This window comes from Brassica oleracea, chromosome C7, assembly GCF_000695525.1.
Source record: "Brassica oleracea var. oleracea cultivar TO1000 chromosome C7, BOL, whole genome shotgun sequence".
NCBI classification, from domain to species: domain Eukaryota; kingdom Viridiplantae; phylum Streptophyta; class Magnoliopsida; order Brassicales; family Brassicaceae; genus Brassica; species Brassica oleracea.
The window spans coordinates 33,065,740-33,091,540 of NC_027754.1; the positions used below are offsets into that span (position 1 = coordinate 33,065,740).

General features: G+C 35.1%; 6 protein-coding genes across 7 annotated transcripts; 2 read left to right on the forward strand and 4 right to left on the reverse strand.

Annotated features, from left to right (window-relative positions):
* Positions 1-1,740: 1,740 nt before the first annotated feature.
* Positions 1,741-4,888, forward strand: LOC106306235 (chloride channel protein CLC-b). The gene is made up of 6 exons (XM_013742778.1): positions 1,741-2,158; positions 2,235-2,435; positions 2,501-2,678; positions 2,749-3,281; positions 3,367-4,519; positions 4,607-4,888. Exons 1-6 carry the CDS (start codon positions 1,977-1,979, stop codon positions 4,709-4,711), a joined length of 2,352 nt encoding a protein of 783 aa, XP_013598232.1. The 5' UTR covers positions 1,741-1,976; the 3' UTR covers positions 4,712-4,888.
* Positions 4,811-7,921, reverse strand: LOC106306236 (uncharacterized RNA methyltransferase pc1998). Its single transcript, XM_013742779.1, has 15 exons — positions 7,729-7,921; positions 7,510-7,624; positions 7,322-7,433; positions 7,194-7,238; positions 7,057-7,124; positions 6,924-6,978; positions 6,759-6,838; positions 6,595-6,678; positions 6,305-6,418; positions 6,021-6,139; positions 5,817-5,934; positions 5,590-5,723; positions 5,331-5,484; positions 5,162-5,241; positions 4,811-5,082 (listed from the first exon to the last, which is right to left on the reverse strand). The coding sequence occupies exons 1-15, from the start codon at positions 7,881-7,883 to the stop codon at positions 4,983-4,985; spliced, it is 1,533 nt and encodes a 510-aa protein (XP_013598233.1). The 5' UTR covers positions 7,884-7,921; the 3' UTR covers positions 4,811-4,982.
* A 73-nt stretch (positions 7,922-7,994) lies between these two features.
* On the forward strand, positions 7,995-10,137 carry LOC106301136 (L-type lectin-domain containing receptor kinase S.6). The gene has a single exon (XM_013737462.1). The coding sequence runs from the start codon at positions 8,075-8,077 to the stop codon at positions 10,115-10,117; it is 2,043 nt and encodes a 680-aa protein (XP_013592916.1). The 5' UTR covers positions 7,995-8,074; the 3' UTR covers positions 10,118-10,137.
* Positions 10,138-10,196: 59 nt separating this feature from the next.
* Positions 10,197-14,084, reverse strand: LOC106301138 (uridine kinase-like protein 2, chloroplastic). The gene is made up of 14 exons (XM_013737464.1): positions 13,701-14,084; positions 13,389-13,480; positions 13,229-13,298; positions 12,982-13,100; positions 12,663-12,759; positions 12,289-12,368; positions 11,835-12,029; positions 11,663-11,746; positions 11,522-11,582; positions 11,223-11,283; positions 10,947-11,040; positions 10,761-10,833; positions 10,606-10,688; positions 10,197-10,504 (listed from the first exon to the last, which is right to left on the reverse strand). Exons 1-14 carry the CDS (start codon positions 13,894-13,896, stop codon positions 10,358-10,360), a joined length of 1,452 nt encoding a protein of 483 aa, XP_013592918.1. The 5' UTR covers positions 13,897-14,084; the 3' UTR covers positions 10,197-10,357.
* A 2,441-nt stretch (positions 14,085-16,525) lies between these two features.
* Positions 16,526-17,431, reverse strand: LOC106307067 (mavicyanin). The gene is made up of 2 exons (XM_013743924.1): positions 17,227-17,431; positions 16,526-17,144 (listed from the first exon to the last, which is right to left on the reverse strand). The coding sequence occupies exons 1-2, from the start codon at positions 17,390-17,392 to the stop codon at positions 16,747-16,749; spliced, it is 564 nt and encodes a 187-aa protein (XP_013599378.1). The 5' UTR covers positions 17,393-17,431; the 3' UTR covers positions 16,526-16,746.
* A 539-nt stretch (positions 17,432-17,970) lies between these two features.
* On the reverse strand, positions 17,971-20,166 carry LOC106307066 (uncharacterized protein At3g27210). Of its 2 annotated transcripts, XM_013743922.1 has the most exons (4): positions 19,883-20,165; positions 19,534-19,623; positions 18,634-18,714; positions 17,971-18,547 (listed from the first exon to the last, which is right to left on the reverse strand). In XM_013743922.1, exons 1-4 carry the CDS (start codon positions 20,058-20,060, stop codon positions 18,156-18,158), a joined length of 741 nt encoding a protein of 246 aa, XP_013599376.1. In that variant the 5' UTR covers positions 20,061-20,165; the 3' UTR covers positions 17,971-18,155. The 2 variants fall into 2 exon arrangements, with proteins under 2 accessions (XP_013599376.1, XP_013599377.1); XM_013743923.1 differs by lacking the exon at positions 19,534-19,623 and having other exon boundaries at positions 19,883-20,166.
* Between the last annotated feature and the right edge of the window lie 5,635 nt (positions 20,167-25,801).

A 25,801-nucleotide genomic window follows, 5' to 3' on the forward strand; every position in this document is an offset into this window, starting at 1 on the left:
ATTCAAACTGGATACCGACTAGAACATCTGAAGTGTTACAGGAGTTAGACTTTTTCTTGTCAAATATACTTTAAATGGGGAGCAAAAAGAGTAAATCTGATGGCTTCTCTCAAATTCCTTACCACAGTAGTCATAGACTCATAGATGATACAGTGATGCTACTTTTGGATAGAAAATGCGGTAAAATTTATGAATGCGAGGAAGACAAACAGAAAATAACCTAATTGAATAATATATACAAAAAAATACGTAATTGAATAATAGCTAGTATTGTTTAAGTTCTTTTTTGGGTCGAATGTTTAAGTTTATTTTCTCATAAAATAAATGGGAGAGCAAAAATCACATGAACCACGAGAGGACACGTGTTGGGTCAAGAGACAGCCAATTGGAGCAGAGTGGTCTTCGATAAGACAAGTATTCTGAGTGGCCCCATAGCGACAAGATCGCCGTTCGATACTCTTCTATAAATCACATGTACATGTTGGCTTCTTGCGCGAATTAATCTTATGGTCTAGTTTGCACAATACATTTTCTTACCCTATTATTATTATTATTGGTTTGTTGTTACTCTGTACATTGTTACCTACTGGGTCCGATTTGTTTTGGTCAATAGTTCGGTTTGGTTAGAAGTCTGTGTCTCGAATTAATCATTTGAGCGAAGGAAGAAAAAGTGATTAGTAATCTATCTAAACGTGTCTGTTTGATCACCTCAAGAGTTGAAGGTTTTATAACCGTTAGATTTCAAGAAGGCTTGATATATTTGAACTGTTACATGCAGAGCCGGTCCTACACATTTTGAGACCACAAGCAAATAATAAATAAAAGGCTGAAAAATAAAACATTCCTTAAGGAGGTTTGAACCCAGCCTCTTTGCAATGCTTTGTGACAGCGTTACCACTAGACCAGAGGCACATTTACAAGAATATGTGGCCGATAAATTAGATAATAATATGGCGGCCGAAAGCACATGCTTCCTACGCTTGTGGTCAAAAATACTGCTGATCCATCGGATCATGTATCAGCTGAGTTGGAGAGGTAACAAATAGTCTTTTAATCCACTTGTAACAAACTAACATTTGTCAAGTGTCTTCCACCAAAACAAAACCGTCTGGATCATATAACTATTACTCCTTTTTCCAAAGTATACAAATACGTTCTAAATAAAAACTCAAAAAATAGATTATTATATAATTAGTTAAATACAGAATTCAATTAATCATGAAAATTAAAGATTCTATAATTTTAAATACCATAAGTATAGAAACTTGTAAAACATCTTATAAAATAAATAAATAAACATTACTACTGAACACATAAAGTATTATATTTCTAGTCAAAATAAATCTTATTTTCTTTTATCTAAAGAAATCTGATAAACTGCTAGTCTTTATAAAAATATTTAGTTAGCCATTTCTTTTATCTATGGATATACAAACTAGGCCGCGAGTCAAGAAGTCACATCCCTACGTTTTTTTTTGGTAATATCATATCCCTACGTTCTTTGTTTTTGTTTTGTTATACATATCACCTTCGTTATACGTATAAACTCACCGTTCGCTTACCTTCTCTTTAATTTATTTTGTAGACATATAATTAAGTGGCCAATCATTGTCTCATCTTGTAGTGTAGCATATGTATGAGTTACATATATCTACATATTCGTTGCCCTTTCACAAAGAATAATAAATAAACGCTCATATAAACGTCGTCTAACAAAGATTCAAAACTACATCTGCTTCTACATGTGCGTATGTATACACATGTACAAGTATAAAACTTTGTAGAAAGCAAAAACAAAGAAAAAAAGCGGAAAAACCAATTTGCATGAAAAAAATAAATAACTAAAACAAAAGAAAAACACCAAGAAGTGCTTTCTTTAACAGAGAAAGCTCTCCAAGAACCTTAAAACAGTTCTGTTGCTGAGTTTCCGACCAAAGCCAGTTTCTTCTTTATCTGATAGAGAGAAAGAAAGACTTATGGAAGAAGATTTACACCAGATTGTTAATAGTTGTAACTACAATGGAGAAGATGAAGAGCAAGGAGACCCAGAGAGCAACACACTGAACCAGCCTCTGGTTAAGGCTAACCGAACACTATCTTCAACTCCACTTGCTTTGGTCGGTACAAAGGTTTCTCACATCGAGAGCTTGGACTATGAGTATGTCTTCTTCTCTGCTTAATTTTGATTTCCTGGTCTCAGTTTCTTAATAATGTTTTTAATGAAATATTGGCAGAATAAACGAGAACGATTTGTTTAAACATGATTGGAGAAAAAGATCAAAGACACAAGTGCTTCAATACATATTCTTGAAATGGACATTCGCTTGTCTTATCGGTCTATTCACTGGTCTTATCGCCACTCTCATCAACTTAGCCGTCGAAAACATTGCTGGCTACAAGCTTTTGGCAGTTGGTCACTTCCTCGCCCAAGAAAGGTAATCAGCACCCACATCCAAAATTCAAAGCTTCATCTAATGATAAAAGTCTTGTCGGGGAACAGGTATGTAACAGGTCTGATGGTCTTTGCTGGGGGGAATCTAGGGCTGACGTTGGTTGCGACTGTGCTTTGTGTATGCTTTGCTCCCACGGCTGCTGGTCCTGGCATTCCTGAGATCAAAGCTTACCTTAATGGCATCGACACTCCAAACATGTTTGGTGCTACCACTATGATCGTTAAGGTTTGTTTTCTGAACTTTTTTAAAGGAGATTCATGTGTTAAGTTTGATTATTTAACTCATGGTATGATAGATCATTGGAAGCATTGGAGCGGTTGCAGCTGGACTTGATCTAGGCAAAGAAGGTCCTCTAGTTCACATAGGAACCTGCATAGCTTCATTGCTTGGGCAAGGCGGACCAGACAACCACCGGTTAAAGTGGCGGTGGCTTCGTTACTTCAACAACGACAGAGACCGAAGGGATTTAATAACGTGTGGCTCGGCAGCTGGAGTGTGCGCAGCCTTCAGGTCACCTGTTGGAGGTGTGCTTTTCGCCCTTGAGGAAGTCGCCACTTGGTGGAGAAGCGCCTTGTTGTGGCGGACTTTCTTCAGCACAGCGGTTGTTGTGGTTGTACTAAGGGCGTTCATAGAGATATGCAACTCAGGCAAGTGTGGATTGTTTGGAAGAGGAGGGCTTATCATGTTTGATGTCAGTCACGTTACTTATACTTACCATGCGACTGATATAATCCCTGTCATGTTGATTGGTGTCATTGGTGGAGTTCTTGGGAGTCTCTACAATCACTTTCTCCATAAAGTTCTCAGGCTTTACAATCTCATCAACCAGTTAAGTTTTCGAAATGCTTGAAACATAGTGCAAACTCTACAAGGTGCTTAATTACTTACTTACCTTTGTTTGGTCTTTTTGCAGGAAGGGTAAGATCCATAAGGTGCTTCTTGCTCTTACTGTATCTCTCTTCACATCGGTTTGTCTCTACGGTCTTCCTTTCTTGGCCAAATGCACGCCTTGTGACCCCTCCATAGAAGAGAGATGCCCAACGAATGGTAGATCAGGGAACTTCAAACAGTTCCATTGCCCAAAAGGTTACTACAGTGATCTAGCTACTCTGCTTCTCACCACCAACGACGATGCTGTCAGGAACATCTTCTCTTCCAACACTCCTAATGAGTTCAGCATGGGCTCCCTTTGGATATTCTTTGTGCTCTACTGCATCTTGGGGCTTTTCACATTTGGTATCGCAACGCCGTCTGGTCTCTTCCTCCCTATCATCCTCATGGGTTCTGCGTATGGAAGAATGCTTGGTGGGTTGATGGGATCTTACACTAGCATTGACCAAGGGCTTTACGCTGTCCTTGGCGCAGCTTCGCTCATGGCTGGATCCATGAGAATGACTGTGTCACTCTGTGTTATATTCCTTGAACTTACCAACAACCTTCTTTTGCTTCCCATTACAATGATTGTGCTTCTTATTGCCAAAACTGTGGGAGACAGCTTTAACCCAAGTATCTATGATATCATACTGCATCTTAAGGGGTTACCTTTCTTGGAAGCGAATCCGGAGCCGTGGATGAGGAACCTCTCCGTTGGTGAGCTTGGTGATGCTAAGCCTCCGGTTGTAACACTGCAAGGTGTAGAAAAGGTTGCTAAGATTGTTGATGTGCTAAGGAACACGACGCATAATGCGTTCCCTGTTTTAGATGAAGCAGAAGTACCTCCTCAAGTGGGTCTAGGGACTGGGGCTATAGAGCTTCACGGGTTGATCCTGAGAGCTCACCTAGTTAAAGTGCTGAAAAAGAGATGGTTCTTGACGGAGAAGAGAAGAACGGAGGAGTGGGAGGTCAGGGAGAAGTTTCCATGGGATGAATTGGCTGAGAGAGAAGACAACTTTGACGATGTGGCCATCACAAGCTCTGAAATGCAAATGTATGTTGATCTCCATCCTCTCACCAACACAACACCTTACACAGTCATGGAGAACATGTCTGTGGCCAAGGCTTTGGTGCTGTTCCGGCAAGTGGGACTCCGACATTTGCTTATTGTTCCCAGGATTCAAGCCTCAGGAGTGAGTCAATATGCTTTTTCACTCTCTTATACTTTCACCCATAAAGCCTATTAACAACTCTAATGAAACTAACTAAATCGTTTGCAGAGGTCTCCTGTGGTAGGGATCTTAACCAGGCAGGATCTAAGGGCATGCAACATTCTACAAGCTTTTCCTCACTTGGAAAAATCCAAAGGTAGAAAAGCACACTGAATCGGTACTAAATTTGTTTTACCTGTTGTCTGTAAAAATGGCTTTGCAGCTATGTTGTTTTCTTCCCATTCTTGAAGATGTTTCTGTCCAGTTTTGCACTTTTTTCTTCATACCAAACAGACTTGTATTGCACAGATCTCTTTTAATACTTGTAAAATCACAGTGAGTGAAGAACCATATCTCCTGTTTAAAAGGAACATATCAAAATTGTTTTTTCATCCACTACATGGTCTCCTGGACTTTTGAAGTTCAATCGGGCTACAGAGATTAACTACTTAGCACGCACTTTCTTTAATCCCACTTTCTTTACTCCCGATTTCTTCTTTTTCTTCATCACAACCCTTCTCTTGAATACGGCCAAGACTTCAATGCTGAAAACACCAATTGTAAAGTAAGCATTTACTGGAACATAAAACATAAAGTAGTTTTTGTTACTTACGAACTGATTACCTGTCAGTTCCGGGAAAGAAGTTAAAGCCATGTGCTTTTTCCAGCTCCCATGCTCTGCTAGATAACAACGACTTGCAATCCTAAACAATTGTTTAAGAGTTAGAAAGAATCAAAAAGAGGCAGAGTTTATTGGTAGTATAGAGGTGGTATCCGTGATTGTCTCTAGTACCTCCTTGAAGCTTTCCCAACCACAGCTTATATAAATGAGTCTTTGCGGTAGAGTATTGCTCTCCTCAGGGGTCAGCTTGTTACCAGCTTGAACTGAAAGTTCCCTTGCTCTTAATATCCACGGCCTCTTCTCCTCTTTTGCATTCGAGCTTGTACTGAAAGAAGAGAAAACCAACATGTCCATAAAGATCTAGCTTTTGAGTTTTCATGTTGGTCTTTGGAAGCAAAGTCAAAAGTTTTTTTAGAAGAAGTTGAATAACCTCTGTGACGAAGACCTCATTCTTTTCTCAATGGAGGGAACAGACTCCAAAATCTGACGGAGAGAAGCATCCAGACCTCTCCTTGGAGGATCCACCACGACTACATCTGTTCCTATAATCCACGAAAGTGGGTTCTGTAGAAATTTGTATACAAGGTAAACACACATCATTAGAAGTGTCAAAACAAAATTTTGAATTTTATTTAGCTAAAAGCAAACAGTACTGACAACTGAAGCATCTGCATGGTGCCAAGTGATGCTGCAATTCAGCGAGTTTGGCAACCTCTGGATTGTTTTCTCAAAAGACAGCCTAGCTTCTTTGTTAACCTCAATGCATTTGACAGAACTGAAATCAAGATAAAGTTTAAAGTTGGGGTCAATCTTTATCAACATGAACATATATACACAATCTTCTTAAATGTATGTTCTTGCCTGCATTTCCTCGATGTAGCTAACGATAATCCAATTACCCCGGCTCCTGCGTATAGATCAGCAACAGATGATCCGCCAGGAACATACTTATGTAGTTTCCAAAGCAAGCTATCAAAAGCCTGACACAAAGCATTGGATATATTCAAGCCTGGATATATTAGTACTCATACAGCACTTACTACAGCCGTCATAAAACTTAAGTCAAACAAGCATATATTAAATCTGCTGCTGAACTACTCCCCGCTCTACTTGACCAAAAAAAAACTTTAAATCTGCATGCTCACCCGTGTGTTTGCTTGGCCAAAACTGGAAGGATCCAAGGATATGTCAATTCCTCCAACGTGTTCCCAGAAATCTCTCTCACCTAAAAGATGTCTCCATCTGTTTCCAAAGATTATCTAAAGACAAACGCAATGAATAAGTTTGATGTTAAGCAATTGAACGAACAAAAAGAAAGTAACACATTTAGGCAGAAAATCTTCCAGTTCACAACATTATGCCAGAACAAAAGCTAACACTGAATTTTTTTTGGATCTTTGGCCCAAGCATAAGAAAATATTGTTCTCTGACTCACATTGTTGGTTGACGTCTGAAAGTTAGCCCAGACAGAATGGATCAGGTGAAACTTGCAATTGGGTCCACCCTTTCTCCACAGGAACTGCAAATGAGAAACGAAATAAGTGAAAAACCAGCAGAACAGTTAAGTGGAACGAGAGAAAGGAATCAAGAAAAACTCACGCTGGACAAAGCTTGCAACTTATCTGCGTTATGAGATTTCTCATTTCTCGAGTTCCAGACCAGGGACACCTGCACTTTTCCTGAAACCAAGATTAATACTCAGCAAATCTTCTTTCAATCTCATTTAATCAAAGATACTACAAAGAAGAAAGAAAACTGTCAAACCATTTTTGTATCTCTCTGGGGCACGAAGTGATGTACTGTGCGTCGTAACAGCCATCTATAGAAAAACCTCATCACCAGATTGGAACAATCATATACACACCAAATGTTATACCACTGGCACTAATATAATCACCTGAACATATCGTAAGTCCCCAGTGCCCTGATCCTCATCAAATGGCACGACATCGAACACCTTAATACCTTAAAAGTATAGTAAACAAAATCAATCTCCAGTTCTTCTGAACCATAGAACAAATTAAGAAACAATACCTTCTCTCAGTAACTCGATGGCAGCATTAATATTAGGATGATGAGCTGCCAAAAAAAAAAAAAAAAAAATCAACCTAGTCAAAACCATCATCAACAACTAATAAAAATCATAAAGTTATTGAAATTACCTTTACATTCAGGAATATCTACAACGGAGTGAGTTCCCTCTTGGTACAACCCTATCAATGCATTATCCGACGTGCCACGAACGGCTAGCTTAGCTCGGCACCGCCATCCCCACTGCCACACAAAGAAGCAGGCAATTCAGAAAAAGAAAAAAAAAAGAAATCACCAGAAGATCTCATATTGGACTAACCAGTCTACAACTATCGAAAGTGAAATCTTCGACGCCGTAACGCTTGAAGAAGCCTGAAGCTTCGTCGACGACAGCCGGACGTTGGAGATTGAGCTCATGCGTGCAACCTGAGCACCTGCGAACCTCAGAGTCGCGAAATTTAAGCTCACGTCGAATCAATTATCACTGAAATCAATGAAAACTAAGAGATAACAAGAATCATCGGCGAGAAGAGCGTACGACTGGAAATGAGGGCACTGCAGGGAGCAAGCTAGCGAGTCGGAGGAGCTTGAAGGGAGAGAAAGAGAAGCAACGGGAGGCGAAGCCGGAGGTGACACGCGGCAGGTTATGATTGGATAACGAGCGCCGAAGGAGAAAAGCGTCGACGAATGCATCGCTGCTTCACTCTCGCCGGGAATGGATAAAGTACAAAATAAAATAAAATAAACTCTTCCCGGTTCGTATTAAACCAAATTAAAAAGACCCGACCCGACTCTTAACCCGATGCACGATCCGGCCCAGTTGAATAACACACTCTCACTCCCTACTTCCTCAGAAACAGAGGCTCACCGTCTCAAGAACAGAGATGAATCCGTTTCTCTTCTTCTTCTTCTTCTTCTACCTCATTCTCCTTCTCACCCAAGATTTTCCCGCCCTTTCTCTCCGTTTCTCTCCGTCGCAACCCAACCTAACCCTCTACGGCGACGCCTTCTTCCGCGGCCACACCATCTCCCTCACCCAGCAACAGCCCTGTTTCCCCTCACCCTCGCCGCGAAACTGCTCCTCCTCCGGCATCGGACGCGCCCTCTACGTCTACCCGATCAAGTTCCTAGAACCCTCCACCAACACTACCGCTTCTTTCTCCTGCCGCTTCTCCTTCACCATCATCGCCTCCCCTTCTTGCCCCTTCGGCGACGGCTTCGCCTTCTTGATCGCCTCAAACGCCGATTCTTTCACCTTCTCCAACGGCTTCTTGGGTCTCCCCGACCCGGCTCTAGACCCGCACGGCTCCTTCGTAGCCGTCGAGTTCGATACAGCTTTCGACCCGAGTCACGGAGATATCAACGATAACCACGTTGGAATCGACGTGAACTCAATCGTCTCCGTCGCGTCCGTCGACGCGGTTTCGAAAGGGATTGATCTTAAGAGCGGGAGAGAGATGATGGTGTGGATTGAGTACAGCGACGTTCTCAAGCTCATCAGAGTTTGGGTTGGGTACTCGCGGGTTAAGCCCAAGAGTCCGGTTTTAGCAGCACAGGTTGATCTCGCCGGGAAGTTTAGAGAGTACATGCACGTCGGCTTCTCTGCTTCTAACGCGCTTGGTTCGGCGTTTCATATCGTGGAGAGGTGGAAATTTAGAACCTTTGGGTCTCACCCTGACGCGGTTCAAGAAGATGACGACTGGTTGGTCTGCTTTGAGAATCCTAGGAATGTTCGCCACCGTTATGGTTTGGATGTTAGGGTTTCAGTTGTTGGGTTAAGGATCCCTTTCTGGAGTCTCTTACCTGGTTTAGCTGCTGTTGTTGTTCTCACTGCGTTTATTTCTTACTCGTTGATTCGAGGCAAGAAGAGGATTGTTTGTGAAGGAGTAGGGCTGAACAGGGTCCCGGGAAGATTATCATTAGCTGAGATAAAGTCTGCAACTTCGGGATTCAACGAGAACACGATCGTGGGTCATGGAGCTTCAGCAACTGTATACAGAGGCTCCATTCCTATGGTTGGATCCGTGGCTGTAAAGCGTTTTGATCGGGCTCACTGGCCACAGTGCAACCGCAACCCTTTCACCACGGAGTTTACTACAATGACGGGTTACTTGCGGCACAAGAATCTAGTTCAGTTTCAGGGCTGGTGTAGCGAAGGAACAGAGACAGCTCTAGTGTTTGAGTACTTGCCTAATGGAAGCTTGAGTGACTTCCTTCACAAGAAACCTTCATCGGATCCGTCAGAAGAATTCGTAGTCCTCTCTTGGAAGCAGAGGGTGAACATCATTCTCGGCGTGGCCTCTGCGCTTACTTATCTACACGAAGAATGCGAGAGACAGATCATACACCGTGATGTCAAGTCCTGTAACATAATGCTGGACGCTGAGTTCAACGCAAAGCTAGGTGATTTCGGGTTAGCTGAGGTTTACGAGCATAGTGCGATGTTATCTGGACGCAATGCTACTCTCCCAGCAGGTACCATGGGTTACTTAGCACCTGAATACGTTTACACAGGTGTACCTTCCGAAAAATCCGACGTTTACAGCTTCGGTGTGGTGATTCTTGAGGTGTGTACGGGGCGTAGACCGGTTGGAGATGACGGGTCAATACTTATAGACCTGATGTGGAGTCTCTGGGAGAAAGGGAAGGTCTTGGATGGTGTTGACGTTATGCTAAAGGAAGAGTTTGATGCAGAGGAAATGGAAAGAGTGCTGATGGTTGGGATGGTATGTTCGCATCCTGACTGTGATAAGCGGCCGAGGGTGAAGGAAGCTGTGAGAATTATACGTGGGGAGGCTCCGTTGCCAGTTCTTCCGGCAAGGAGGCCTTTGCTGAGGATACATTTGGCTACGGAGGCGGAGGAGATGATTGCCGATAGTTTAGTTGGGGAGGAACTTCCTTGGATGACGCCTAAGTCACACTTTTAGCTGTAAATTTCCTTCGTTGACGCTCGATTGTGACAACATTCAGATTGATAGTTCAGTAAAGAAATCAAGCTATGGACAAAACCGAGAAACTTCAAATGATTTTCCTGTCAGAAAAAAAAACAAACAATATTTCCCTTTATGGTTCATGTTTTGATAACATTGTCGCAATTTTATGCTTCCGCAGACAAAGACACAACAACCATTACACCGGATTTTGAAACCAGAGATTAGTAACTAGTTTTACTCGTCAGTACCAAAGTAGCGATCGCCATATTCACCCAAGCCTGGTATAACCCGAAAGTCTTCATTCAGACACTGATCTATTTCCGATGTCACAATCTTCAACAGTGGAAACCGTTTGCAGATGCAATGGATTCCTTCCGGAGCCTGCAGAACGCGGAATCAATTCTGAGTTTGTGACTGGGAGATAAGAGTAAGAACAAGTTATGTGATGAGGTATCATTTGGCTGATTTAACACAACACTCACCGAGATAAGATTGAGGAATATTATGTGAGATTCAGGGACTCCTTTACGTATGAGTAGCTCTATCGCCTGACTTGCACAGTTACCTTCAAGAAATCCAATGAACCTTTGAGAGAATGTACACTTCAAACCATGAGAACAAAACTAACTGAAAGTACCTGTGCCTAAAACGGGATCTAGAAGCAGGACATGGCGCTCGGAGATATCACTTGGAAGCTTCTCATATATAAGCTGATTAATATGCAAGGAAGATTTTTTTTTAAGTTTCTTTGTTTGGAAAAAAGATATGTCATCTTTTTAAGATGTCAAAGGTGTTAGAAAAAAAAACACACACACAAACAAACCTGCATTCCGTTGTCGCCTTCACGATGAATAAGAATCTTCCCTATTTTGATCCCTTTACAACATGCACGTAACGCGTTTTCCATGCTTTCACCACTAGTAGAGCGTACAAAACAGAAAACCTTAGCCAAGAGAATAAAATGTGAAATGAACTCACTCGACATTTGAGCAAACAAACAATGTGTGCTTCCGATGTTATACACGTTTCTTTTGTCCCGCATTTTGAAGGTGTAAACAAACTGGAAACTTCAAAACATGTAAGACCTTTCAACGCTCACCTTCGAATGATTGAGACCCCACAAAGTTTCTTGCAGAAATCAACACCGCTATACACAGATCCTGGTTTGGGAAAATTAAGAAATTAAAATCATGGAGATGCAATCGAGCAGTAAATGCCACATAAAGCATTAGGTTTTCTCTCTGACTTCCATAATGCACAAACAACCTTTCTAGATCCATGACGAAAGAGATGCTAATGGATCTCAAGAACTAGTTAGTCGAGTTTTCAGAACCATGAATATCTTAAAGTAAACAGTTATAAAGTATAGCTACAGCTCAAGCCATTCTCCTCTTATACCTGTTGGAGTAACTACTTGTTTCTCAGTGAATGGCAAATGGCCAAGCCCATGCTCTACAACCTGAAATGAATCCACTAACAATCATAATAACAAACTTAAAAGCTGATACGTTAAAAGGAAAGCACGAATTAAAAGGTTACCAGACGAATGAGTCGATCTGAGTAAAACACAAAGTCATGTTTTGATATGTCCTTCTCTCGAATAAGTGTATGCATGCCTCTTATCTGCAATTATGATCTCAGAGTGAGAAAATGGTTTTCAGCCTTATTGTCAGAATCAAGCATCAAATATCTGGAAAATGGCAGAAGTTACCTGAAATGTTGATTGGATAACAAAAAGATTTGGGTAGATTTTGCAGAGATCATGTTGCCCAAGTTTTGTGTGGATATGTTGCACAATCAAATCAACTGCAACGTGATTGTCACCTCCTCGAGGAATGATCACATCGGCATATTTCTTTGAAGGGAGCACAAAATCATCAAACGCAGGCTTCACAAATTTTGCATACTGCAAATGAACATAACACCCTCAAACCAAGAAATTTTTTTGAAATAAACGAAGCTCGGAAGATGGCATTGTTATATACAAGAATAGTCTAAAGAGAGGAACTAAAGAGTCCAGAGTCGGGAACACTGAATTTTTCAGCACTGAACAAAAACCATAAAGTGGAGGTGCCTAGTCTCGTATTCAACACAATTAGAGCACTAATTTAGATATGTTGACCTGAGTGACAAGTTCTACACCAAAATCTGAAACAAAGACTAACCTGTTCAAGCACAGAATCAACATCCCTACCCCTCTCAACCGTGTCACGTCTGATTCTGCGAGCAAGCCTCACATCAGCATCTGTAACCAATTAATAGCTAAGATCAGGACTTTTAACTTTGATAGCATTATAGGCACTATAAGGAGAATCAAAGTTGGCTAATTATGTAGTTCCCAAGGCAGTCAGTCTGTCTTTAAAGGTCAACAAGTAATAAATATTGAGTTAATCCGTCAAGGGCATCATCAGCAACAGAACAGGAAGTGGACAATATACAGTACTCACTATATTGTTTCGAGTTGTCCAGAAAATAAGGTCAAATAAAGGAAAAGAAACAAATATACTGCAACTAGTTATCCTGGAGTTAAGGTGGCAACCTGTGTCAACAAAGATCTTCATATTCATCAGATCCCGAACTCGTGAGTCATGAAACACAAGAATCCCTTCCAAAATTATGACATCACAAGCATTGACCTGAAAAAATTCCCCAACAGATTGGTTTAACAAACGATAATCCTCATAAACTCAACGCCTAAAATACACTTAAAAATATCCAAATAGGAGTATACTTTCAAAAAACAATATTCTGAAGATCCAACCACATGGAGTTAGAAGCTAAAACCATAAAACATCACATTTGAGGAGGTCAAAGAAAAGGAGATACATCTTAGACAAAATAAACAGAAAAGCATGCACCTGGCGAAAAGCATCTGATTTACGTTGATGGGTCTTGAAGTCGTAAATTGGAATTTGATAGGGTTGCCCACTCTTGAGTGTATCAATGCAATGCAAAAGCTGCTCAGTGTCAAAGGCATCTGGAGAAGGAAAAAAAAAAACAGACATTGAAAATTTAACCAATTTGTCCAGAGCTGAAGATCAGTGTTCTCAAAGCGAAGGAAAAATCAGAGAGAAATCAAAGGAAGAACCAGCAAGAAAAATCTACCAGGATGATCGAAATTGTATTCTTGCACACGCTCCAGTTCTTCAGATGTCAGACCACGGTAAAAGGAATCCTAATCAAATACACAGCACATCATATTCCCAAGCTAGCTAGAGTGATACATGAGAATAACTGAGTACAATGGAGGGCTTCAGAATCAAACCTGGTTAACTAGAACAATGCGATGATCATGAAGCTGCTGGATAATCATGTCACACACCGTGGTCTTACCAGAAGCTGTACCACCAGTAACTCCTACACAATTCAAACAAACACAAAATCAAGCCCTAGAAACAGACATGGATCCAGATATCTCTAAAATTGGAACCACAAATGCTACAGAAGATTTTGGATAGCTAAAACCCTAAGATACAATTCACTCGAAGCATTTAAAATTGAATAAACAAAGAGATCATACTCGAGTTCGACTATTGACTAAGCCAGGATTAAAGCGCTAAGGAGAATCGAAAATCACCGATGACGAAAGGCTGATTAGGCGCGGCGGGATCGGAAATCTGGGAGAAAGATGGAACGCCGGAACGGAAGGGAGAAGGGGAAGAGTTGGTGGATTTGGACGGAGAAGAGAGCAGGCCGTCGAGGCGAAGACCGGAGAAGTGAGGCCCCGATGCCTTCTCCATGACGTAGTCAATCGACGTAGAGTCTTCAGGCATTGGATTCGCGGCGAAATTCCGATTAGGTCTGCGGAGAAGAAAAGGAGAGTCTGACGATTCAGGAAAAAAACGATTGTTCCGTAGTGATCAGTGGCGAAACGATTCTTCACAATGCACAATACGGCAGCCCCCACTCGTCTCTCGCTCCCTCCGTCTTTTTTAAAGTATTTATTGACAGAAACGTGAAGGAGACTGACTGCTACATTGAAATATTAATCTATTTTAAATGTTGACAAAAAAAATCTATTTTAAATAGATGTTTCAAAAAAAAATCTATTTAAATAGGATTTATCTGAAACTTTTGTATTGTTATTTGAACTGAATAATTACTGGTGGATTCACTAAACTGTAATTTTAAATCATTTGTTTGGAGAAATCATTTGTTTGGAATCTAATAAATTTAAATATTCATCTATTTTAAAGTAAATTTATTTGTTTTGTTAAAGATGACCTTTTCTGTATTATTTGAATTAGATATTTACCGGGTGTATTGAATATGAAATTTTAAGTGATTTGATTTTTAATGAGTGTTTAGATAATTTTAGGAGAATTATATAATTTGGTTTGATTTTGTTAAATCACTCTAAAATCTCATCTAAATTAAGAAGTTTAGATTTTCATTTTTATAACTAAAAATTCCTATCAAACATTTTAGAAACACTCAAAAATCTTCGACTTTATTTTTTCAATAACAGTGAATTTCAAAGTGTTTTACGAAATGACAAATTCAATAACATTGAATTTTAAAATGTTTTTTAAATCCACGTTTGAATAACCGTTGATTTGTCATTTTAATAGAAATCATCTAAAACTGTTAATTGAATATATTCCCTAAATGTTGTATCTATATTATTAAACCTGAAGTTACTTTTGAAAATAACTTTTACTTCACTTTAATATTTACCAAATTATACCACTGGATTAATAACTATTAATTAATTGTTTTGTTAGATTTTTTCTATCTAAACTTACCAAACTTAATTAATTAAAAAAATATTTTGACTAAAAAGTTTAATTAATCAAAAATTATTTATTTTAATTAGATTATTATCTAACCAACAAAAATTACAATTATCCTCTAATCGGAATATACTCTAACCAAATTTTACAATAAATTAAAAAAATTATTTAAAATGTGATTACAAACTTTAAATGTTATATATTAATATATATTATTATTTCATTTCACATTGAAAATTATTTTTAAAATATATGTTAAATAATTTGATGATGAATATAATTCACACATATATATTTGAATTATAAAAATACAACATCTAAATTTCAATTTAATATATTTTCTTCAAAAATGAACATATAATTTATTTGGTAAAAAACTTAGAGACATATCTATCTATCTATCTATCTTACTAAAACATAAATACATTTTATTTAGAAAAGATATATTTATTAATATACGTAAATATAATAATTTTTGTTTTAATTTATAAATAAATACAACAAAAATGGTTACTCTACTTAAAATATTAGTTGACGAATATGTTATATAACATATCATTTTAATTGGTTTTATATACAACCGCAATATGAGCAATCAACAAATTATAAACCAATTAAAAATCGTCAATCTATCATAAATGTTATATATTATAAATCGAATAAACATCCAAATGCAAACATACATTAATTTAATATGTCTATTATGTTAAACAAATATCCGCACACTGGAGCAAGCTTTAGGGAGGCCTATTGGAAATAGAATTTGTATGGAGTTTGAAAATTTTAAGAGTTAATAGATTTTTAAAAGTTAAGTAGATTTGATGAATTCTTCCCCAATGTATTGTATAAATTGTCATTGATTATTATAGATTTTCATATATACTTTTCTTTCCAAACTTATCTTTCTATTATTTATTTATTTTTTAAAAAATCTTTCATAAAATAGAACTATTTGAAAATTAAATAAAAATTTTGGTTTTTTAATATTTTGACATTTTGATTTGTCTTGTTTGATTTTTGTTTTAAAGTTTTTAAGATCAACCTATGAATTTTCTCATGATTTTATTTTAATACCAAATAGTTATATTTCATGATTTTTTTTAAAAAAAATTGTTATTTTTAATAATTTCTTTTATCTTTAATTTTCTTTTTACAATTATGTTTGACTTGACAATAAAAATGTAAAAAAATCTTGTTGTGTTTGTGTATTTATTACATAGATTTTGAGAATCCTATGACTATATGTGATATTTGTAAAGTTGAGTGTTATGAGTAAAACTAGAGAAAATTTATGTCTCAATAACAAGAAAGTTTAATAGAATTACAAAGTCAATAAAAACTAAACTTTTTGAATAACATATGATTTCTATAGAATTTAAAAGTCCACAAACCAATAACAAAAGATTCTAATAAGATTTTAAAAATTCATAAACCAATAACAATGAAATCTCTAAATTTTAAAATTCCTTCAAAATCTAACTCTCAGTAACCCCCCACCCCCTCCCCCAAGTTTAGTTTAAGTGAGCTGGAAACAAATGTAAAACTTCAAAGAAGTAATAAAAGGTTGCGCTGAATTTTGTATGGTTTATGTTATCTGTACTAAACTTAATTAAGAACAAAATAAATAAAAATTCTAAACAGATTGAATAATATTATTAAAAAGTGGGCATATTAAAAGGGATAATAGAGAATATTCCAACCGGACCAATCAAGTGGACAAGAAGAGGGTGAGAAAGCAAAGTAATTGAGAAATACGGATAAAAGAACAAAATTACAAATGCAATATTCGAAATACATAATGATGAAAATACAACAAATACGGATTATAACTCACAAAATTATTAAGTTTCTTCCCTCCGCAATGTTTTTGATGCAATACAAAAGCCTTTCTCAGAAAGCCCAAACAAGTCCAATAACCAACGATCCCACAGCTAAAATATATCCAATGGAAGCACGTAGCCCCTGACCGGAACTCGAACGCGAACCTGAGCCGGTGCTCGAACCCGAATCTGAGCCGTTGCTGGAGCCCGAATCTGAATCGGAGCTTGAATCCGAACCCGGAGATGGAACAGCAGTGGAGTCAGCAGAGACAACGTTGACTTTAACCTTCATGCCTGATTGGCAATGCCCTGGGGTCCCACATGCGAAATAACGAGTACCGGTTTTAGAAAGCTTAACGACGTCGTTTCCTGAGCTTAAGGAAATTACAGGTGTTCCCAGGTCACAACTCTTGTATGCCGCTTCGCTTCCCAGCTCTACAACGCTGTGTAGTCCGGAATATTTGAAAACTACAAGGAACGAACAAAAAAAACAGTTTGGTTAGCATGAACCCGGTCGGTTTAAGAAAATTGAATTTAGAGAAAAACATACCAAGTTGATCGCCGACTTTGAAAGATTTATCGGACAACCAGGAATCAAAGTCAACCGATTGTTCCCATCCTTGGCTCCCGCCTATCACATGCTGTGCTGCTAACGTTGTCTTAACTGCTAGTAAACCGGAGAAAACCAGGATAACAAGAGCTGCTTGCATTGTCATTGGTTTTTATTGAATTGAACTCTCCTTAGAAATACTAAGTTGGGCTACTGCTAGTGCTTATATATATATGGCAAAGCATGACATTGGTTGCTTAAGTTATAAAAGTTAGGAAGAAAAGAAACAAAAACAAGCTTGGAGTTGAATCGAAGCTAAGATCTTTAGTAGTTGTCATATCTTTAAATTAGTATTTGTATTCTGTTTGTTTTTGATAATTTTATGTGTTCAAGTAGAACGTTTGCATCAGAATTGCCGAATAAGTTAAGGAGCCAAAACAGCCTTAACATGCAAGCAAGATTTAAGAACCACCCGGTTTATAAATAGAGCTTGTACCTTTGGTGGTTAACTACTTTCACCTAAAGCTTCTAGTGTCCTTTTTAGGCTTCTAGTGTTTTTCATTGAACTAACTAATTTTAAATATAAATGCTAGCTAGTAAACTGGTTTTAATTAGTCTAAAGGTTAATAAGAACTACTTTATTACCATTGAACATGAAAACTATTTGTTGTACGTTCATTAACCATGGTAAGTTTTATATCACAAAAATCCAGGGTAAGATTTTTTCAAACTTAGCAAGCCAAAGATCCAAAAGCCACTTATTAACACACCAGAACATCTCTTCTTTTTTACATAATCTCTTCAACTATGGGATTCATTTTCTTCTCATCACAGCAAGTGAAGTAGCACTTGTAAAAATTCACAAGAACTTTTTACTCTGAGATCCCTTTCTCATTTTATCATATACACAATATTGCTATCTCTGCATCTCATTTCACAGCAACAACCCCAGTTTCAGAGCTCATCTTCTTCCTCCTCTCCATGAAACTTCCACCACACGCAGAGAAACCAGGAAGACAACGATGATGCTGCCAGTTAGACTTCTTCTTCTCTTCCTTTATGCTAGAGTCCTCCTCAATGGCGACCTTGTTGAATTCACCAGAGTGATAAGGAGAGCTGAGAGATGATGACCCTCCAGAGCTTTCCTCTCGTTCTTCTCTTATACTTTCTCTGAAAAGATCACCAAGCTTCTTCCTCCTCGGTTTTGGCGCTGGAGAAGAGCCTCGAGAAGGCTTCTTCTCGTGGAATATAAGGTTGTTGATGCGAGGAAGTCTGTCCGAGAAGCTGCTCTTGGGAGTGTTTCCACGCGATGGAGTGAAATCTGAGTAAATATGTATAAAAATCAAAATTCTGGAGCTTGAGTAGTCAAATCCAACAAGAAAAAAAAGAAAAAGAAAAAGATCCTACCGCCGTTAACGCTGTGGAAATCATCGTCTGAGTCGGATTGAAGCCATTGCTGGGTATCGAAAAAGGTTTCATCTTTACTTCCTGTAGAATAAAATTAAAACATTAGAACAAGAACGTACATGTGTGTGATTCATACATGTGTATTTCGAACCTTTTGATTCAGACACCATCTTAAGACAGAACAGACCAAAAGACAAAGAACTACTAGAAGAAGAAGTGTAAACCCCTTTAAAACAGAGGAGATGGAATCTGGAGGAAACTACAAAGCAATGCCTACAAAGAGATTAAATATGAAATATACTAAAGTTCCCGGGTAAAAATTTATAAATTTTCAAAAACCACCTGTTCAAATTAAAGCGTGAAAAACAATGGAACCAAAGATCAACAAGAGTGTTTCCATACTTTTACACAGTTATTTCAGATCTGGGTCACAGCTAAAGTAGACAACTTTTTAAAACACAATTCACCAAAATAGCTCTCTGTCTTTTCAAGTTACCTTTTTTCCCCGTTGTAAGAAAAAAAAAAAAAAAACTCTGTTGTCACGGGAAAGTCTTTGTTTTTGGGAATCAAAATCATTTTTTTTTTACTTTAATTCTATTAATGGAAGAAATCGAATCAGAGATATGATCTTATCACATAAAAGTCTCTCTCAATTAGTCAGTCAAATTGATTAATTTAGAAAACCACTAATGGAATAGTAATTTGAGATAATAACAATTTGTTTGCGATCACACGGAACCTCCACCACATGTGCAATTATGTTGAACGTCGATGTTATAAGAGAGTGTGTCGTTAGATCGGACAATAACTTAACTAAACTGAACATCAGACAAAGAAAGACCAAGACCAATCAGGACATGAGTTAAATTCAAAAAAGAGAGAGATCTTTGTAATAAATACCGAAGCTTTTCTTTGAAGAGGAAAACGACCACCGAGATTTCACAGCCGGAGACGCCACCGGAACCGATGTTGTACTCTTTCTCGGCGATTCTGAGAATTGGATTGGACGAACATTTAAAATAAAATTATAAGCAAAAATATTAACTTTTTAGTTTATATATATAAAAAATCTGAGAAACCCCACATCCACCCCCAGTCAGATTTTTTTATCCCAGTCAGATTCAATATCATCATGAACTAATCATTCTTCACTTACAAAAATAATGATAATAAATATAAAATCTGGAGATCAAAACACAGAGACGATGGTCTCTCACTCGATTATAAGAAATTGAGATAGAAAAAATACCGAAGATTTTCTTCGCAGAAGGAGACGATGAGTACAAGGAATTGGAAATGATCGTAACGCCGTCGTTTTTCACAGGCATCGGAGCTGAATTAGTATCTTTCGTGGGAGATTCTGGTGTTACCATACGCTCTGTTCCAAACGGAGAGTTATTAAGCGATGACGACGAATATGAGCCCATTCACTGGTATCGATTTTTAAAAAATAAATTAAAATGACTTTTGTAGAGAAAGAGAACGAGAGAGAGTTTTTGATTATTTGAGAGACGATGATGGCATGTGAAGACAGAAGGAATTATATGATTCGTCTTCTTTTTTTTGGTTCGTCGGAGAAGGTAATATGTGGGTCCCAGACGGACACGGTGCCCACTCAGTTTTCGTGTTACAACGGTGTCGTTTCATGGACTCCACGTCTTCATCGTGTGAATATCATGGTGGGACCCATTGGGTGACTTTTTTATGAGTAACGTGGCGCTCATGTAAATCCCCTCATTACGTATGACTCGAAATTAATTAGGGTCTTTGGAGAAAAAGTTAACTCGTAATTTCTCTCAGTTACATATATCTTATTATATAAAGTTTGATTTTTCAAATTTACTAATTAACATGACGATGACACATACATGACAATTAAAAATTTAAGATGATGACATGTATTAAAATATATCACAATTAATAATACAAATATAATAAGACAATAACACAAAAGAATTATTTAATGGTAATTTTCCTTTTTTTAAATACTAAACAAAGATAATAATAGCAAAAGGTTATTTGATGATTTTTAGTTGACAATAATTTTTTTTTAAATTTTTTTTCCTTTTTACAATTCCTAAACAAAAAATATGTATAATAATTTACTTAATACTAATTTTTATTTTATAAAATCGTTTTTTTTAAATACTAAATAAAGATAACAGCAAAATATTATTTGATAGTTTTTTTAGTTGACAATAATTTTTTTTTAAATTTTTTTTCCTTTTTACAATTCCTAAACAAAAAATATGTATAATAATTTACTTAATACTAATTTTTATTTTATAAAATCGTTTTTTTTAAATACTAAATAAAGATAACAGCAAAATATTATTTGATAGTTTTTTTAGTTGACAATAATTTCATTTTTCTAATTTTTTTTCCTTTTTACAATTCTTAAACAAAAAAAAATGTATAATAATTTACTTAATACTAATTTTCGTTTTCTAAAATAAAAAAAAAATATAATTTTGAAAATTTGTTTGATAGTAATTATTAGTTTATAAAATCTTCTACAAAAAAAATTGTTAAAGAGTGTTTAATTGTAGTTTTCTTTTCTTTTTTTCAAATCTAAAAAAAAAGTAAAATAAGTATTTCGATTATTTTCATATAATAATAGACTCTATTATTTAAATAGTAAATTTACTGTTTAAGAAATCATAATCCAAAAAGGATTACAATTTTTTTTGTAACCGAAAGGATTACAATTATTCACATCTATATATAAAACTAAGCTCTCCTATATTTTGTCACCAAACATAATTGCTTAATATATCATAATTAATAATATAAGTATAATAAGGTAATAACACAAGAATTATTTAATAGTAATTTTCCTTTTTAAAAATCATAAACAAAGATAATAGCAAAACATTATTTGATAGTTTTTAGTTGACAATAATTTCATTTTTCTAATTTTTTTTCCTTTTTACAATTCTTAAACAAAAAAAAATGTATAATAATTTACTTAATACTAATTTTCGTTTTCTAAAAACATAAACAAAATATAATTGTAAAAATTTGTTTGATAGTAATTATCTTTTTATAAAATCTTCTACAAAATAAAATTGTTAAAGACTGTTTAATTGTAGTTTTTTTTTTCTTCAAATCTAAACAAAAAATGTAAAACAAGTATTTCAAATATTTACATATAATAATAAACTTTCTTATTAAAATAGTAAATTATATGTTTAAGAAATCATAATCCAAAAAGGATTACAATTATTCTTTTCTTTTTTTTGTAGCTGAAAGGATTAGAGTAAAAACTGTAAAGTCTCCGATCATAAATTTCAAATAAGAGTGATTGAGAGAACAACAACTTCATATGTGTGAAACAACCATTACCTCAAATACTTTCCGGAAAAAAATTGATTTCAACTACAAAGATTTTGCTCAACTTAAAGATACAAGAAACTATTAATTAGATGATAACATTCATGCATTTTTTTATATATATATATATATATATATATATATATATAAAACTTTTTTTTGTTACAGATGTGTAATTAGTATATCAATAATATGAAAAAGCTGATGTTCAAATTGTTATTCTAACTTAATTGTTAAGGAGGTATTTTTCTATAAATAACTGTAGCACTTTTTCTATATGAATTATTAGTCCAATTTCATTAATCAATTTCAGTTTTTGTTTTCTTTTTTTCTACAAAAACTCTATTCTATATAGTGAAATTAAAATACAAGCAACATTATGAGTTGGACAAGTAGAAATATTTGAAGATATATATCGCGCTGTGAAATGTGATAATATTGTTTATTATCATGAAAGTCTTTTAACAAGAGATATCAAAGTGTAATTTTTTAATCAGCATCTTATGAACTAAATTCTAATTTGGCTGTTTATTTTATTAGTTAACTCTAATTAGTTGAAGAAAATTTAATATACTAATTTTTATTATTTCTATTAGTTTCAGTTATGATGATGGTTGCTTGGTTAATCTTAGCCTTGTGATTGAAAATTCTTAAATGAATAATGAAGTTTATGAAGTTCGGTATTAGTTAACATATATATATATATATATTTATGTTAACTTATACGAGTTAACTACATTTAGTTAACAAAAAAAAAATTTAAAAAAATTAATTGTTTATTATATATTTATTAGAATCCTAAATTACATATTCCTAAAACCTACACCACCCCCTCAATTCTAAACCCTTAGTCTAGATTAATTAACCTTAGGATTATAAGTATTTTTTTCTTTTTAAAAGTGAGAATAAAAGTGGTATTAAGAATGTGGTATTTTTGGTAATTTCCCGTATAATATTGTCACTAACTAGATTGACCTTATTTAGCTTTCAATTTTTTTCATTTTAATTTTTACTTTAGTTGAGTTTGGTTTAAATTTTTAGGTATGAGTGTTTTCTCTATCCTTAAATACAAAATTGATAACAATTTACCTATGCACCATGATTATAAATACAAATATTAATAGGGATTTATGTGTGTAAATGAGTTTATAATTATAAATAAATATCTCACAGCTCATGCAAACAAAAAAAAATCCTCAATCTATAATAAAATTAATTATTATTTTTATGTTTTTACTAAAACATCAAATAAAACCCGTTGCAACGCACGGACTTTATCTAGTATTATATAAAAACTGGCCGGTTCATGCAGTCGTGTTTTCTTAATGCTCAGACCACACTGCAACGGTTAGCTCAAAATTGCACAGGGAACTCAGCGGTTAAGCCTCACGGCTCAGACCAAATCCCTATCAGTAACTTACTAAAAGATGTTTTAAATGTAGAACGTTGTTGCAGATGTTTCTAGTTTCTTTCTTATATAAAAAACAAAATCATTTTTACTTATATTCTTTATGATTAAATAGCTCAGAGTTGTTGTAGAAAACTATTTATGGTTTTTAGTTTACTGAAAGCAAAATATTGATTTGATTGTGTAGATTCTCTGAAAATCAAAAATGCTTTGTATTTGGATAATTATCTCAACTAATTGTGTTATGATGTTTTACTTTTGAATAAGATTTCTCTATGTGATATTTCATGATTTTATTGGTTTTAACATTTCATTTTAATTCATTTAGGTCATTATAGATTGTAAGTATATATATATTAAATTTATATTTATATCTTCATTGGCATATAACAGGGGAAATCGGCCAATTCCTACATCAACAAGGGTCAACGGTCCCGATCAGTACATAAACATGTTACCTGTGCGAAAACATACACCAACTAGTATAAAATTTAATTTTCATACATGAACTTTCAAAATTTGGTTTTATCATACATTTACCTAATTTCCGTTAGTCAAACGTTGAGTTGTCGTTAACCGGTAGTAGAAAATCGGCTAATTCCTACATCAACAGGGACCAATGGTACATATCCATACATAAACACTCCACTTGTGCAAAAACATACATTAAATAATACAAAATTAAAATTCAATACATGAACTTTTGAAATATGGTTTTAACATACGCTAAAGCTTGTCTTTCCTTATTTTCACTCAACTTAACTACTTTATTAATTGCATTTTTACCAAATAATTTGACATCATGTCTTATAGAAATATAAAACAGAACTTACATATATTTAAATACATTTACCTAATTTTCACTAGTCAAATAATATCGAAGATAAATTGTTTGTCACGAATTGATTAAGTAAAGTTTTTATTGTATTATGTGATAATTAAACTGTATTACGTAGTAATTGAATGAGAAAAATAAATCATGAAGGTCAAACGATTTCTTTCTCGTGTAATTCATTAGTTAGCTTTTCTCTTTAATTTTTTTCTTCAACTTTTTCGACAATGGAAAACACTAACACTAAAAAAACAAAAGAAGACAAAATTGATCAAAGAGAAAAGAGAATGTCTTCGATAAGCTAAACATTCTCATTTTCTCTGTCAATTACTACGTACTATGGTTTAATTATCACATAATACAATAAAAATTTACTTAACCAATATGTGACAGACAATTTATTTTCGGTATGATTTGACTAGTGAAAATTAGGTAAATCTATTTTATTAAATTTAAGCACAAAATAAATCTAACATTATTTTCAACAGATTTATTACATCTTTTCTTTCCTTATTTTCACTCAACTTAACTACTTTATTAATTGCATTTTTACCAAATAATTTGACATCATGTCTTATAGAAATATAAAACAGAACTTACATATATTTAAATGTTTTATTATATCTTTTACATTTTTTTATACTTCTTAACTACTTCATTAAAATATGGATAACATGTATACGGTTGAGTATGGATTGGTTCTTTCAATATCGAGTTTTTTTTTGGGTTTTGAAATTATGCTTTGTTCGGGTATTATAAATTTTCTGGTGGGATTCAAATAGGGTCTTTCCAGATCCGGGTGGTTTTGGTTTTTATGTGTAGGAACATAAAAATGAACAAAATTTTATATATTTAGGAATGTCATTAAACAATTTATAAAAAAATTAACAACAAATATCCGCGTGGACGCGCATGTCAAGCTTTAGTGTATATTAAAACTAGATTTTGAAAGTTCATGTATTGAATTTAAATTTTGTATTAGTTGATGTATATTTTTGCACACGTGAAGTGTTTATGTATTGATGTGGACCATTGGTCCCTGTTGATGTAGGAATTAGCCGATTTTCTGTTACTAGTTAACGACAACTCAACGTTTGACTAACAGAAATTATGTCAATGTATGATAAAACCAAATTTTGAAAGTTCGCGTATGAAAATTAAATTTTGTACTAGTTGATGTATGTTTTCGCACAAATAACATGTTTATGTACTGATCGGGACCGTTGGCCCTTGTTGATGTAGGAATTAGCTGATTTCCCCATATAACAGAGGGTAGAGTGCACAATTTCAAATTTTAGGCTGAATTTTAGGAGAAATTTGAAAATTATTAAGTTTGTGGTCAAAACCGAAAATCTATAAATGATAGAGGACCAGATGTGCAAATAATCTGAATTTGACCATTATTATTATGAGTTATTCTTGGGTTCACCCCCTAGGGTGAACCTTTAGGTTCACCAACCAATAGAAAATTGTCATTTTAAATCTAGTATCTTTTAATTAAGGAAACCAAATAACTTGCAAATTATATTATTTTTTCAAAATAAAATTTAAAAATAAATAAAAATAATATATAAAAAACGAATTCAAAAAAAAAA